Raw genomic sequence first — 16,220 nt, 5'->3', positions numbered from 1 at the left:
GCTACCACTGCCCTGTCATAAAAATAATAATCTAAGTTGCTATATGTGTATTTTAACCCAATTTGTTTTTAGAAAAGAGTTAAATTTGGTCAGTTGTTGGATAAACTGGTATGTGTTCAAATCATTCAGTCATTTTTACAGAAAACATTACAAATCAAAACACTGCCTAACGTGTTTCCTACAGATGTATGTAAACTTTTGACTTCAACTGCACAAAACCCAAAAAAATAAATTAAAAAACGATGTGTGGGTTTATGAGTGTTGACGTGCTGATCGGTGGACTATAAGGCGTTTATTGAATCATACAATCATTGAATCTTGCCCTCGGATGTAGTCAGGCACTGATGCTTATCAAAACACCCACAACCATGGTGAAGCAGGTCCATTTTTTTTTTACCCAGAAGCCCTCTCAATGGGGTCACTGACCTCAGGATTAATTGCTCTCCCACACAGCGTTGAGGAGGAAAAAACACCCACAGCCTCTGATCACTGTGGGTGAAAAAATCAAAACACTAAAACTTTACATCAGAAAAAAAACACTTTTCTTATTTTTACTTTCCATATATGGAATTAAGACCCATTTACGTCTTATTCTAATCTAAAAACCCAAAATCATCTACAAACATTCAAAATTAACAATAAAAAATAATCTGAGCATTCAAACTGCACATTTGCTAAGTCTGTTATATTAATATAGTATATAGTATATAGTCGTATATTTGTATTAGAACAGGATCAGGATGAACCTGCATGACATGACCAAAAGTCTGTGGAGCTCACTTCAAAACCATGGCATTAACTTCGCGACAACAGTTTGGGGAAGGCCCTGTCTGTTCCAGCAAGGTCTATACATGGTGGGTTGAGTGTGGTGTGGAGGAACACCAGCGACCTGCACAGATCCCAACATAAAACACTTCTGGTGTGAACTGGAATTGGTGTCTTTGTGAATGTCCATGGTTTTGGAATGGATTATCCAACAAGCTAAAGGTCATGTGACTACATACTTCACAATTTGTGTGTGTGTGTGTCACTTTCCTAATTGTGCAATGGCTCTTAAAACAACCTTAAAACCACCTGTTCTTCTCATTCGAACTCTTATTATTATTATTATTCATTAAAATCTAATTAAGTGCTAAAATACGAGGAATGAAAACACAAAAAATCTAATCTGTCTGGCTGAAGAGTGAATAAATCCCCCTCTGTTTAAAATTCTTGACATTTTTTTGGTGATTGTTGTTCGGATTCCTGGGCCGAGGTAGGGCAGGTAACAAGTAACTCAGTAACAGAACCAAAATACTGAATATCTGGAGAAGAAAATAACAGAATAAGACAGAACATTAGACTTAAAGGCATTAATAACGAACACAAAACTCCTCGACAGTAAGTCTAATGTATCTTATTTGGATGCGAGTACTGTCTATGGCACTTGATGTGGAGTCTGCAACATGAAGATCGGCGCTTCAGTGTGCTTCGAGAAAAGGAACACTGCTGTATTTTAGATCTACGACATTCAGTTGTCATTTTGCAAGTGTCCCCCATTACCGCCCCCGTATACCCCCCCATCACCACCCCGCACCTCTTACAATCTTATAGAAAAAAGATCTGCTCACGAATGGAACACTGCATGCACGATATCTAGTCTTATGTAGCATTCGCTGTTCCTTTTACATTATTTTTAATAGGTTTTCAAGGTGCACCATAGTTTGTAAACCATAAATGAAACTAAATGTCCCACAACACCCCGGAAAACAAAGTACCAAAAAAAAAAACAACAACCAAAAACCGAAAACAAGACACCACTGTGGGTTCGCCTTTTCTCACTGTAATGGTTTAGGCATGCTCTGCACCATCCACACACAGAAAAAGGCAGACGGTGATGCTCTTATAGCCCCGATTACCAAAACAAACTCATAGAAAACAGTTTTCAAGACCCCAGCTGAGCTAATGGAATCCTTATCAGTGTTAGCATGCGTGTTTTCCGTCATTCCAGGGAATGGTGACATGGTTTCTTTTATTCTTTTGCTCTGGATGGTGTGTAAAGGGTGGATCCTAAAATTCGGACGGCACACGAGCACACTTGGATGTGATCTGGTGGGGAAAAAAGACATACAGAGATCAGAAATGCAGATTCATAACCTAAAAATAACATCATACATAAATGATTTTGTATAGAGTTAAGTTAATGATCAAAAAACTCAAAAATAATATAAAGTAGCATCTTTTTACTGTCATAATAGTAATTAAGTGTAGATTTGAGGGAAAGAATTACAATTAGAGATCAATAAAATATCTGTCTATCTATCTGTCTGTCTTTCTGTCCTTCCAACTATCTATATGTTGATTCAACTTAAGCTTTTGCAGCTTTAACAGCTTTCACTTTTTAGTTTGACAGATTTTGCCCTGTGTCTATGGGGATTTGTGCCCATTCATAAATGCATTTGTGAAGCCAGGTCAGATAAGAAGGCTAATTCATCCCAAATATATTTAGTGGGGTTAAGTTCTGGACTCAAACTAAGCCTTTATGGAAAAGGCCTGGAATTTGTTTTATGTAGCTGATTTTGTAACCTGTTAGTGATGGATGTGCCTCAAACACCTGAACTTAACAATTAGAAGGGGTGTCCACATATTTCTGACCGTCTTCAAAACCACAAAATCAAAATCATGTTTGTAATTGTTATTTAAACTTACTGTTTAAAGTCTGCTCCTACATCTGAGTCATGTACTTGTGACTAGTCAGCTGATCTGCAGATATTACTGGAATCTAGAAAAGAGAGAGAAAATGAGTCCAGCAGGAACGGCTGTGTTCCAACAAACCTGCATTTTTATACGGGCACAGTCATGCTGTAACAGATACGGCCTGTGTAAAAAATGCATTTGAAATGCCTAATCTCAGCAATTAGAAGGACCGTCTATATAATTTTGACCATAGAGTGTATGCACTAAACCTAAAAAACGTGGTTGAATATTTATAATTAGATATCACTATAATAAACCTATAATGTCTTACAACTATTATTATTCATGTCAAATAAATAGCAACACACACCGTACACCAGGCGTAGCGAAGAATACGCCGCATGAGTCTGACTGTGTGCTTAACGTTTGCGGCTCACGACTACGTTTCCATGCAGGTTAACCGGACGGAGGTCAGTAGGAACAGCACAAACAAGGCGTGACCGCCCACCCGTCACCACACAGACGTGCACACAACACACACGACACAGACAGACGCACGACAGACCGACAGACTGATGGAAAGCAGAGGGAAAGCGGTAAAGGAGCAAACCTGATTGGCTGTGGCTGTTGCGAAGGGAACACTTGTGGCAGATGTGGTGGCTGCTGACACAGTGGCTGCTGAAGCACCGTGCATCATGGGAACTTTCGGAGGGAAAACCAAATAACCAAAAATGAACATGGGGACAGGGCAGATGTGACATCTAAACGATTACTTTCAATGAAGGCGGGTTATGGAAGCTAAAGCCATGCCATAAGGTGCCGTAAGTAAGGGTTCGATATATTAGTAGTACGACATGCTGTAGTGCAGAACAGCAACATTTCACTGAGACTTTAAACATTAAATATACAATATTTCACTATTAAAATTACTTCATACTTTAATTTGATTTACAGTGCCTTGGGAAAATAATCAGCCCTTATTATTTTACACTATATGGCTAAAAAATACATAGACACAACTTCTTATTATGTAATTTACGTGGTAGCAGGTGTACACAATCCATTTTATTAAGTAAATTATAACATAATTCTTTAACTTTGCTGAATAAAATTTCTAGAAATCGTGTCCCTGGACATTCATGATGGAGAATTTCCAGTGATCTGCACAGACCCTTGACCTAGACCCTATTGAACACCTTTGGGATGAATTGGAATGCGAGCCAAACCTTGTCAGCCATCAGCTCCTGACCTCAAAAATAGCATTTTCCCCCCAATTTCCCTCCCAATCTAGTCGTATCTAATTATCCGATTGCATTACGCTTCCTCTCTACTGATGTTGACCTCCACTCTGACTGAGGAGAGCCGTGACTGACACACGGGGCGAGTTCATATGTGGATCAGCTTTGTGTGTGGAGAGACACACCCTGATCAGCGCACTATCCCTCGATTCTGTGCAGGTGCCATCGATCAGCCAGCAGAGGTCGTACTTGCACCAGTTATGAGGAATCTCCTTACTGAATAACAAGCCAATCGTTGTTCAAGTAGGTGCCCAGCCTGCCGGTAGCAGAGCTGAGATTCAAGTCAATGAGTTTTAGACCTTAAAAATCCTCTAAGTCAGCGTTGTTATTGGTGAAAAGTGTTGGGCAACTTTTCATGGCACAGTATTTATAAATGATTCATTTAACAGTAAAGAAATCAACCTGCTACCAGTGAACCTCAATCATCAGTCACACGTTTTGTCGTTATTGTCGTTATTCTCTCAGTAAAATGTCAGATAAAAGTCACGACACAATAATTAATTCAAGTCCTGCCCAAAACCCTCCACTAAGTTGCGCCTGAAACAGTGTGAAACAGAGTGTGCGAGAACGACAATCAAGAAGGAAGAGTGGCACCTACCAACACTTGCTGCAGGTGTCATGCACAATATCGAGCCTGTCCATCATGCATTGCAACAGGACGTGAAGAGGAAATGCAGAAGGAGGTGGAGGAGAATCAACACAACCCGTCGTGCGTGCCATTAGAACGGAGAACACAAAAAAAAACAGAGGAGAGAAAGGTTACGGGTACAGAAGAATAAACTTCATCAATTACTGACTGTTACATGATAATAAATCATCGTTACAGTAAAATCATTACATTCCATATTAGTACAATCACATCAAAAGAGCTACATGTGGATTATATAGAGCTATATATTAGGGACACCCCTATTATATGGAGTTAAAGTGCTTGAGCCACACCCATGGGCACAAATTTCAGATTACAGATACGCTCCAAAATCTTCAAAATCCTTTGTAGAAGACCTTGCTTGTCAGTGAAATGCTTAAATATAGCTCATTACACTGTGAGCAATTAAGGGTAAGGGCCTTGCTCAAGGGCCCAACAGTTGAACTTGACAGCCATGGGGCATAACTCAGCAACCTTCCGATTACTAGTCCAGTATCTTTACCACCAAGCTACCACTGCCCTGATATTTTGGGGATTTATCTTTCAGTTAGGGGGTCTCAAGATGATCTTTACACTTTCAGCATTTAGCAGACGCCTTTATCCAAGTCACAGTCTAAGCAATTAAGGGTTAAGGGCCTTGCTCAAGGGCCCAACAGTGGCAACCTGGCATTGATGAGGGTTTGAACCAGCAACCTTCCGATTACTAGTCCAGTACCATAACTACTAGACAAAAGCATCTGCTAAATGCCATAATTATAAATGTAATGTATGAAGAGTCTCCACATCAGGGCCGGCGCTAGGGGGGGGCTGAGGGGGGCATTGCCCCCCCAAATTGTGTCTTTGCCCCCCCAAGCAAAGCAGTCCAGAACCGGGGCTAGGGGGGGCTGAGGGGGGCATTGCCCCCCCAAATTGTGTCTTTGCCCCCCCAAGCAAAGCAGTCCAGAACCGGGGCTGCTCCACATACTCATGAGCGTAAAGTTTGTGGTTCCATTGGTGGTGGTGGTGAATTTTCTTAACACACATTAACACATTAATCTAATTCTAGCAGTAAAATTTTAAAAGTTGGTCTGATGTTCGGAGGATTCAGTCTGAGAATCTCTGATGTGCCACATTTGTGCCCAGTAGTGCTTCAGAAGCCGGTTCAGATGAAAGTATGAAAGTGGTTGAGTTGTTAGTTCTCTTCACACATGTGTAGCTCTTTTAATAAACTTTTATATATAATTTAGACACCCTGGGAATCACAAGCAAAACTGCACACCATCACATGATGTGATCGTGTATAACAATATCAGACAGTCTGATGCAGGACGCCACCAACAGTTGATACAGAGGACTGCATTAGTCCAATAAAATGTGCAAACTCTGTAGAACTGAAGGCATGACAGGGTGCTATAAAAACTCTAATGTAATTATTTATAATTGAAGTATAAGTAGATAAGTGTGTGTGTGTTCTGATGTGCCTAATAAATAAACACTGTAAATAAAGCCTTTTTAAACAGGATTATTAGGGTTGTCTAATTACTATATATATAAAGTCCTGATCAGGGTTTACTATGATAATTATCAGACATTAAAACCCTGTTCAGACCAGATGACAAGTGTAATTGTTATATATATACATCTATAGAGATATAGTGTAGTATATAGTACAAATAGTACTGAAGGTTTATTCTGAATTTGGCAGCTCCTGCATGCAGTAGTCAGTCACCAATCACATATCAGACCCAAGGTTTAATATTGTTTAAATCGGCTTATTGTACTTATCAGACTGCAATCAGGCTTCTAATTAGCTAAACGAACGAATCAACACGTGTGTGGGTCCTACCTGATGGTATGAAGGCTGCCTGCTGATGGAACTGCATGTTGGCAAGGGCCTGTTGGTACTGGAACATGCCAGTGTTGAACATGGCTGTGGCACCGTTGGTTTTTTCAAGTGCGGGTCTCTTTGGTAATGGAGGCATAACGGATGGAATCCCCTGCCATCCGAACAGAGAGAGAACAGGGAGAAAAAGGGTAAAATTAGCGGACAAAAATGATATTTATACTGTCAGGTTTATACTTATATGAGTACTATTCAGGAATTAAACCCACAAATATTTACTGTTACAAATTCTGGGTCAATAATAATAATAATAATTATAATAATAATAGCTTTAAATAGGACTGCACTGCTAGCTCCATGGCAGGTATCTTTAAAAGGAATACTATTAATAAAATCTTAGTATAATAATCATTTTCCCCTTGTTATATCTCTCTACATATAAATAGAAACTGCACATGCAATTCTATAAACAGCAATTTTCATGCAATTACAGAGAAAACAATTATAAAAGCTGATATTTTATTAATTTACATAAAAGAAAACATCACATTTGTGCACACCATGTCATTAGAGGTGATAAACTGACTGTGGTTTCAACAAAAATCAATATTTTTTACTGTTTTTTATCTGTTTATGTATAATAGTGTTAATAATATTCAACATTTTCTGGGTCGTTTTTACATTTTGATCGTTTGATCCAGTACAATTCAGCACAATCAGTAAATCACCCCCGTCTGCTGAAGGTTTTAGTTCTTTATAGTCACTACAACAGAGCTACATGCCAAGCTAAAAGGTGAAAGGACATAGTACCAGGTCAAAGGTTGCCTCGAGGGGTCGCTTCAGCGGTTTGACAGCCGACTGAGTCTTAATTAGCAGGCAGCGAGCACATGATGGCAATGGGCCAATGGGGGTCAAGCGCATTAACATAAACAGCAAGCAGAGGTGCATCATGGGGCAGCAGTGCAGTTTGGGGAGGTGAGAAAAGAAACAAAACAAAAACAAAAAAACAAACAAACAAAAAAGAAATCACCAGAATGCAAATATACAACAAATAAGTCGACTAAAGCATGCACAGTAATGAGTTACTGAAGAGAGAGACTAGTTATACTAGTTATACTGTAAATGTACTGAAGCTTCACGAACATTACAACAACCAGGAAATCTACACAGCGCCTCGATTTATAGAAACTATTATTACATTTACAGTTTATTTAAAGTCAGAGACGTCTAGTGAAAATGATTCTGACATAAACATAGTCACTTTGCAGTTACAGCAGTTATAACACAGTTATAGCAGGTGAAAGAGACACAGGGTTAAGCGAACACGCTGATTTGCTCTCAGCTCACGCTACGTTACCGCAACCTTAGCTTAGTACAGAAAAGGAGCAGAGCCTGAAATGGGCGCTCGAGAAGCACAAAGGATGCTGGGTACAACAGGGAAGGGACTGGCACCGACCTACCATGGCAGCGGCCGCGGCCGCCTGGTTGACCTGGTGCTGCGCGGCCTTGATCTTGGCCTGCAGGTGCGTCGGAGGGTGGAAGTACTTGCACTTGTCGCGCGAGCAGCGGCCCTTGATGTAGTCCATGCACACGGTCACCGTGTTGTCGTTGGTGTCAATCATGGTGCTGTCGGACGGGTGTGCGAAGCGGCAGTCGTTCTCCCCTCGCGTACAGTTTCCTCTCTGATACTCCCGGCACACCTAACGAGAGAGAGAGAGGGAGAGAGAGAGAGGGAGAGAGAGAGAGAGAGAGAGAGAGAGAGAGAGATCATTCATCTTCTTTCTTTAATTTTATTTCAGGTCCTCAAATTCATGGTTTTTAAGGGTCACAAGCCAAAAAAGTTAAATCATAATTATTAAATAAATTTGAACAGGCACATAAACACTTGTACACAACCGCCCCCATGTGGAGGCTTTATGTTACATTTTGTAAACCACAGTGGGACCAGATTATATTTCGCCTGGATCGCAGTAAACATGGACAAAATGTGGGTTGAAAACTCTATTATTATTGTGTATTTTTAATGCAAAGTACATTCTGGACCAGGGTTGCAGCTCACTCATGCAATACAGGACGTCATACATTTTTAACAGGTGATTCACATCACATAACGTCCACCCAGGGCTGGAATATAGGCGGGGCAGAACAAGCAGTGAGCTGCTAATATATTTAAATAGGATACGCATATTAAGATGAGTTCACCTAGGAGGTTCAATCTAAGTGGTTCTCTCAGAAAATCCCATTAACTCCTGACCAGTTCATGCTTTGGTTTTGATGTCTCAGGTCAGTTTTGGAAAAGTCAGACAAACAACGAACTCATCTGTCAGACGTTTCAGCACACATGACATCTTTATCTGACGTCTGGAGAAGCTCGGTCTCAGCATTATTGATTGCACAGGACAATGTTGTGGCAGCCGCATTTACCAGAAAATCACACTTGATCTGCCGTACTGATGAGAGTATAAGACCTGTTTGGAATCAGTAATGTCACAGGAGCGTTTTTTCCCCAAATTTTCATTCCAAACTAGTCGTATCCAATTACCTGACTGCATGACGCTTCCTCTCTAATGATATTGACCTCCACTCTGACTGAGGAGAGCCGTGACTGACACTTCCGACACATGTGCATATGCGGATCAGCTTTGTGTACGGAGAGACACGCCCTGATCACATTATCCCTCGCCTCTGTGCAGGCACCATCGATCAGCCAGCAGAGGTCGTACTTGCATCGATTTTGAGGAATCCCCTCCGGTACTCTCCCTGAACAACAAGCCAATCGTTGTTTGTGTAGGTGCCCAGCCTGCCGGGAGCAGACCTGAGATTCGAAGATTCAGGTGTGCTAGCCTGTTTTACCGGAGCGTTTTAAATGGACTGGACTAATCCAGGATCCCAGAGATTTGGTGAGTGATGCCGGTACTAATTGGTGGTGCGAGCTGCACCGTCTGTGTTCACGTCTCCTGTGTGTTTTTGTAGCCCGACTGTTCATTGTTTACACCTGTCCTGGGTGTCCAACCTTCATTAGTATGTGTAATTCTACCCTTGTGTTCCTCTGGCTGTACCGAAATTATCAAACAGTTCTTTTTATTGTCTCTCGTAATTTGGTCCTTGTTTTATCGCCCAGTTTTCTTGTTTATACTTTAGTAGATCTCAATTTTGGACCTGTGCCTGTAGCCTAATATTTCTTTAGGGATTCCGTTGTAACAACCCAGAGTGCTTTTAAACTGGCCAAATGTATGTAATGGATCCAAATGATTTTTAGATTTGCTCTACAAACTGATGCATTTTTCTTAGACTGCATCCTGCAGGTGGAACATTTACATTGAGAACCCACCTATTTAAGGGTCTGTGGTTTATAAATCGCTATATACAGTATGTGTTGTACCAGGATCATGCTTTGCAAGTCGCATCAAGTATTTCAACACGTGATAAATTGTAAAATATGTCATTTATTTTGAAGTTAATTCACAAAACTGCTGCTCCATGTGATGTGTAATTTTCACTGATGTCCAGTAGGGGGCAGACACTGAACATAAAGCTTGTTTAATACAGTATTTTACACAAGACAGGCTTTGCTCATGAACAGCAGCATTACCTGAAGGATGGAACCAAGACAAATCCTTACAAATCACAAACACCACCCTATCTGCACATTCAGATTCTGCAAGACCAACCTGACAAACAGGTCAGTAGCTAGTGGTTAGGGATGTCCCATGAGCACAACATGTTAATTTGTTTGAAAAGCAAGACCACCATAAGTCCTTAAATATAAAGTATTTAAGGATCTGATCAGCTGTCCACAATTTCAGCATTTTCTCCAAGACATAGGTACAGCACAAGGTCAAAATTATAGACACACCCTTCTAAACACTAGGGGTAGGTGTCTCTGCCATACCCATTGCTAACAGGTGTATGCAATCAATTTTGGTGCAGACCGTCTACTGTTTCAGCATGACTGAACCCCTGTGTACAAAGCCAGGTCTATAAACAAGCTTTGACAGGGGTGTGGAGGAACTCCAGCGACTTCACACAACTGACCTCAAATTTAAAGAACTTTTGGGATGAACTGGAATGCCACAGGATGTCACAAATGCTCTTTTGAAAGAACGAGTGTAGATTTTTACAGGCACACTCCAAAATCTTGTACAAAAACTTCTCTAAAAATAGAGGCCACAAAGAGAGATGATTAATCATTCAATGCCCATCTTGTGGTCTGACGTCCACATACTTTTGACCATGTAATCATGCTTACGTTTTACTTCATATTACATTGGTTTATAAAAACGATTCCATGCTCAGAAGTGAAAGCACAAACTTTCATGTTGGGAAATCGGTCCGGCTTTGCTTTGCTATTTAATAGGTCAGTCTGACCAGAACTGACCAGAAAGGTTAAATACGATATGTCACCCACAGTGGGTTCTGGCGATTTGTCGATGTCATGGGCATGAGTGATAGCCGAGGGGGAGCTAATGAAATCTGCTGGGCACTCGCGCCGCTTTCCAGCCTGGCTGCTTTTTAAGGAGACGGAGGCAGCCTTGTTGTCAGGCAGACACTGCGAAAGGAGGGAGCGAGAGCGATAAGCGAGAGATGGAGAGAGAGAGAGAGAGAGAGAAAGAGAGTATATGTGTATGGAGACAATAAAACAATGAAAAGGGTCAGGAGGTTTCTGAGACCACTGAAGAGCGAGAGATCTGGCAGAGACGGATGAAGGAGAAAGGCGTAAAACAGAAACACAAAGCCGTGATGCTTTTATCTGACGTCATCGTGTCAGAACAGAAAAGTGCCTACCCCAAACTGTTGCCACTAATTTGAAGCATAGATTTTATACACCTGACAGGGTGTTGCTGACACAACTGAACTTAATTAAGAGGGGACTTTTGGCCAGATATTTATGAATTAGAATCAAAACCAGAATCTGAATTAGAATCAAAATTTGAATCAGAATTTGAATCAGAATTTGAATCAGAATTTGAATCAGAATTAGAACCAGAATCAAAATTAGAACCAGAATCAAAAATAGAATTAAAACCAGAACCAAAATTAGAATCAAAATTATAATCAGAATTAAAATCAGAATCAGAATTTGAATTCGAATCAGAATTAGAACCAGAATGAAAATTATAATCAGAATAAGAACTAGAATCAGAATCAGAACTGAATCAGAAAAAGAATTAGAACCAGAACTTGAATTAGAACCAGAATCAGAATTAGAGCCAGAACCAGAATTAGAGACAGAACCAGAATTAGAATCAGAACCAGATTTAGAACCAGAATCAGAATAAGAACCAGAATTAGAACAAAATCAGAACCAGAATCAGAATAAGAATTAAAATCTAAATTAGAATCAGGACCAGAATTAGAATCAGAATCTAAATTAGAACCAGAATCAGAAGTAGAATTAAAACCAGAACCAGAATTAGAATCAAAATTATAATCAGAATTAAACTCAGAAATCAGAATTATAACCTGGATTTTATTCTTAGTCATATCTTAGTCTCAACTGATTTTGATTTTGCCAGTCTTGACAACAGCACCGCTCTCAGCGTGAAGCTCTTTTCTCTCAGAATCAGCACGGATTACGTTTGGTTCCACGTCTAATTTCCCCCTCAGCAGTACTTTCAGTGTCCTAACAAGACTAATTCTCGTGCTGCTGGTCAGCGGAGACCAGAACTGTGCTTCACAAACAAACCTCTAATCCAGGTTCTCACTCGCCTCCCAGCGGCTTCCTGTGCTGTTCTGTCGGCAGCGACGCGCTCCTGCTCCATGCATTATGCACGACATTGACTTGCTGTCCAATTAATAATTATGGGCAAACAGAGCGGGGGCGGAATTAGCCAAGCATTTCTGATTTATCTACCCCGTGACTGGTGGGAAAGCCCGTTCAGAGAATAATGAGCTGTTTTGTCAGCGTTTCGTAGCCGAGCCGGCGGTGTAGCCCGGGAGGGGTGTGATATGATCCATGTATCATTTTTCCTATGTTTGCTCGGGCATGTTTAATGAAGAATTTATGTTGATGAAGTACGGAGTAACGGACGTCTACTTAATCCATAATTAAAGCGAATAAACGGAGCTGTTTGAACAATGCTCACCAGGTCTTTGATTTGCTGTATTATTATACGAGTCCTGGTTGATCGAGCGATTTGAATAACAGCGGGGGGAAAGAAAGTCGTGCACAAAGGGACGCGTGACGCTCGAGAAAACGAGCAAACGTCTTAACAGCAAGCATGATGTGGCTAATTACAGATCTCCAACTAGAGCTGCTAATAACAAGCAAAACATACTGTGATTTATAACAATGTAGCGTGAACATAATCGGCCTCTGCCTGGTGGGCCCTATTACCGGGCCGATAGTGATTACAGTTTTAATTGATATTTTAACAGCCGAGCTTCCATCAGTTTCTTAATCAGTCATATCAGAGCACTTGATGACTTTTCTTGCCACTTAAACTCGGCGCTTACGGACAGATTCATCCCAGTCCCAGCACACTAAAGAAATCTGATCATGACTCCGTTTTGCTTGAGGCGTAAATTAAAGCAAAATTGCACTTTCTCTAATTTTGTTTGTACAGTCGCATCCTCGATTCTGATTGGTCAGAAGATGTCATTAAAATGCCACTGAGGGGTCTAAAATTCATTAAATTGAACCATTTTTTCGTAATCGTTTTGTCCTTTCCAGGGTTGCTTTGTGTCCAGTGCCAACAGGAAATACACCCTGATCCGGGTGCCCAGCCCTTGTAATTCCTAAATACAAGTTGTTCCAGCATGACTGTACTCCAATGCACAAGGGAAGGTCCATACTTTATCTTTGTGATGAATTGGAACCTTGACTGCCTGGTGGCTAAGTGGGTAGCACTGTCTCCTCACAGCAAGAAGGTCCTGGGTTCGATCCCCAGGCGGGGTGGTCCGGGTCCTTTCTGTGCGGAGTTTGCATGTTCTCCCTGTGTCTGTGTGGGTTTCCTCCAGGAGCTTCGGTTTCCTCCCACAGTATAAAAACATGCAGCCAGGCTAATTGTAGACACTGAATTGTCCTATAGGTACCCAGCCACTAGGATGCATAAACCAGTGCGTTGTAGTGCCGGTCCCAAGCCCGGATAAATAGGGAGGGTCGTGTCAGGAAGGGCAAACTGTGCCAAATCAATAATGCGGATCACGGTCCGCCGGCGACCCCTAACGGGAGCAGTCGAGGAAATAGAGAGGCACTAACTGCAAAAATCTTTCAGTGAAGAGTGGAAGCTGTTATAGCTGCAAATTGGGGGAAGAGGATTCATAGTAGTGCATAGCGCCTAAATGTGTCTGTAATGCTGTCCTAGATTTACATTAACTGTATATTTGTGTTAAACAGTGTGTGGACCCACCTCCAGTCGATCTGTCCTCATGAGCTTCTGGGCAGCGGCGGCAGCTGCAGCAGGTACAGGTACGTTGGGGCTGCTGGTAACTAAGACAGGTGTGCTGGGCATAATCTCAGTAGGTACCAGGCCCGGGGACACTGGGCTTAGATACGGGTTAAACGCTGCTGCGACCGTGGCGTTGGTGGCCAGGCTGGGTGTGACAGAGAACATGGGCTGCAGACAGACACAAGACGAGCTGATTAATAATGATAAACAATAACAGTAAATCATGGTAATAAAACATCAGTGTGGTCAAAACTGGTTTCAGCACTGCAGTAGATTGGCAGCCAGCCTTTAAAAGCCTCACTTCTCTAAGGCCTTCACACTGTTTGTGCTATTGTTGTTCTCTGTAGTTTAAATAAAAATGTAAAGATAAAAGCAGATCCCCGACACTACAAAACCAAGGGTATGTAACCCTGCCCCAGCCACACCCTAACAACTGTTTAAATTAAACATTGGAACGCCTATTGTGATCTAGGCTGTCTGATTTAACCCAATTACTTTACCTTATAAATTCTATTTTGAATCAATGGCCATGAATACCCACAGACACACTCCAAAATCCTGTGAGTAAAGGCTGTTGAAGCTGAGAAGGGTTCTGAACGCTTCCCGAAGTCACTTTGGATGAAAGCGTATGCAGAATGAATAAATGAAAGCAGAATAGACGGGGATGGAGCCTGGAAGTGAAGATGAGATGGACTATCTCAGTCCTTCATCTCTTTTTGCCTTTGTGTCGAGATCTTTCTCAACAGGCTCGTCGTTTTCTTCTCTCAGCCTGTCTTCTCTTTCATGGCATCCTTGGCTCTGTCCTTCTCACCGTCCTGTGTGGTGGAGAGGGAAGAAAGCATCCTGCACTCCGTTACTGAAGATCTGTCACTTTTTTTCTCAGCTTTTCTTTAAATCTTCTCTGTCGTTTATCACCTCCTCTTGTGTGAGGAGAGCCGATATGGTGTAAAATTTCCATCAAGACTATTTATGATTTATTATTGTTGGACTCTGTATATACTGTATAGACAGGACAAAGATGGAAATTTAATAAACAAAGAGGACAGGGCAATTACATACACACCAGGCAGAGGACTGAAGGACTTAAGTCTAGTCTGTCCGGTCACACAAAATGCTGCCGTTTGTCTTGTTGATGGGACAACACAAGGTCCAAAATCAGTCCTCCTGATGCACCTAACTTTTGGGTTTTATTTGCTTAAATTGTAGCTACACTATGGCCAAACGTATGTAGACACATGGCCATAACCTTGGACATCTTATTGGCTCACTTATAAGGTAGGGCTCACAATCAAAGTTCCAGTTCAACCCAAAAATGTTTAATAAGGTTGAGGTCACGGCTCTGTGCAGGTCACTGGAATTCCTCTACACTCCTCCCTAAATTGTTGACACAAAGATGGAAGCATATCAAACACCTGATGAAGGTCCATGCTGAGTCTGGTTCCTCTTACGGTTTCTTCCTGCCACTGTGCCACTGTCGCCCTTGGCTTGCTCAACTGGGGTCTTTGGTCTGTTGGTCCTGGATTCTGTAAAGCTGCTTTGAGACAATGGGTGTGTTCGAAAACCTAGGGAGCTGCCTTGCTGCCTAAGTAGAGAGGATTCTAATAAGTTATAAGGCAGCTTATTCGAATGCACTAGCTAGACAGCGATAACATCGGGTTTCGCTTACTAAGCTAACACAGTTAGCATCATGCCATTCAAACCAATGGGACGAGGTGGCACAATGCGCTAGCATGTCAAATAACATCTCCCTCCGTGTACCGAAAACGGTTAAACTGTCCCTGACAAGCCCGAACTTGCAAATAAATACACTTGTACAAGTGTATACTAATTAAAAATCAACAATAATTGAGCCTCCTTCTTGCGAGTGCGCATAGGATGCTGTAAAATGCTGTCTATGTAGAGAGCTCCCTAGGTTTTCGAACACACCCAATGTATATTGTAAAAAGCGCTATACAAATACATTTGACTTGACTTGAGACGCGTCCTCATAGTTTTGCTTATACATTGTGTGTCATGGCAGTCTTGGGATTTCAGTGATTTCCGTTTTTTTTTTTTTTTTATTAGACTGAATGATTGGAAAACAAACCTCATGGGTTTTCTGAACGGACGTGCTTAATCGCTAATAGATTGTTTTTAAATGAGAATATAAAAGACAATGAGGAATGTAAAAGAGGAATCTGTTTATTTAGCATTTCCACTGAGACCTGCAAGGCTTGAGCCGAACGGGGCCAGATACGCAATTAAGGCCACTTTCACAACACCCTCTTGATCTATTTCCTGGAGCATCTCACTCCAAAAAGCACATGCAATAAAAAAAAAGTTTGTTTTTGGGTGACAACGTGGAGGAACTCGAATAGGATACTCTAAAGCAGAATAGTTTCAGC

The 16,220-nt window shown here is 41.4% G+C and overlaps 1 protein-coding gene across 6 annotated transcripts in view; it reads right to left on the bottom strand.

Moving 5' to 3' along the window:
* Positions 1 to 1,583: 1,583 nt before the first annotated feature.
* Positions 1,584 to 16,220, bottom strand: part of LOC134302927 (muscleblind-like protein 1) — an 80,515-nt gene continuing 65,878 nt past the window's right edge. For 3 of the 6 annotated variants that reach the window (XM_062988187.1, XM_062988186.1, XM_062988192.1), the window contains 8 exons: positions 13,798 to 14,004; positions 7,906 to 8,145; positions 7,256 to 7,309; positions 6,449 to 6,599; positions 4,573 to 4,608; positions 3,287 to 3,378; positions 2,689 to 2,761; positions 1,584 to 2,088 (listed from right to left, as the gene is read on the bottom strand). In XM_062988187.1, the coding sequence (XP_062844257.1) occupies positions 2,705 to 2,761; positions 3,287 to 3,378; positions 4,573 to 4,608; positions 6,449 to 6,599; positions 7,256 to 7,309; positions 7,906 to 8,145; positions 13,798 to 14,004 (837 nt within the window). In that variant the 3' untranslated portion in view covers positions 1,584 to 2,088; positions 2,689 to 2,704. The remainder of the gene's footprint in view (positions 2,089 to 2,688; positions 2,762 to 3,286; positions 3,379 to 4,572; positions 4,609 to 6,448; positions 6,600 to 7,255; positions 7,310 to 7,905; positions 8,146 to 13,797; positions 14,005 to 16,220) is intronic. The other 3 variants (XM_062988190.1, XM_062988188.1, XM_062988191.1) reach the window with 3 other exon arrangements.

Source organism: Trichomycterus rosablanca, chromosome 25, assembly GCF_030014385.1.
Source record: "Trichomycterus rosablanca isolate fTriRos1 chromosome 25, fTriRos1.hap1, whole genome shotgun sequence".
NCBI classification, from domain to species: Eukaryota; Metazoa; Chordata; class Actinopteri; order Siluriformes; family Trichomycteridae; genus Trichomycterus; species Trichomycterus rosablanca.
This window is presented reverse-complemented; position numbering and strand designations above follow the sequence as displayed.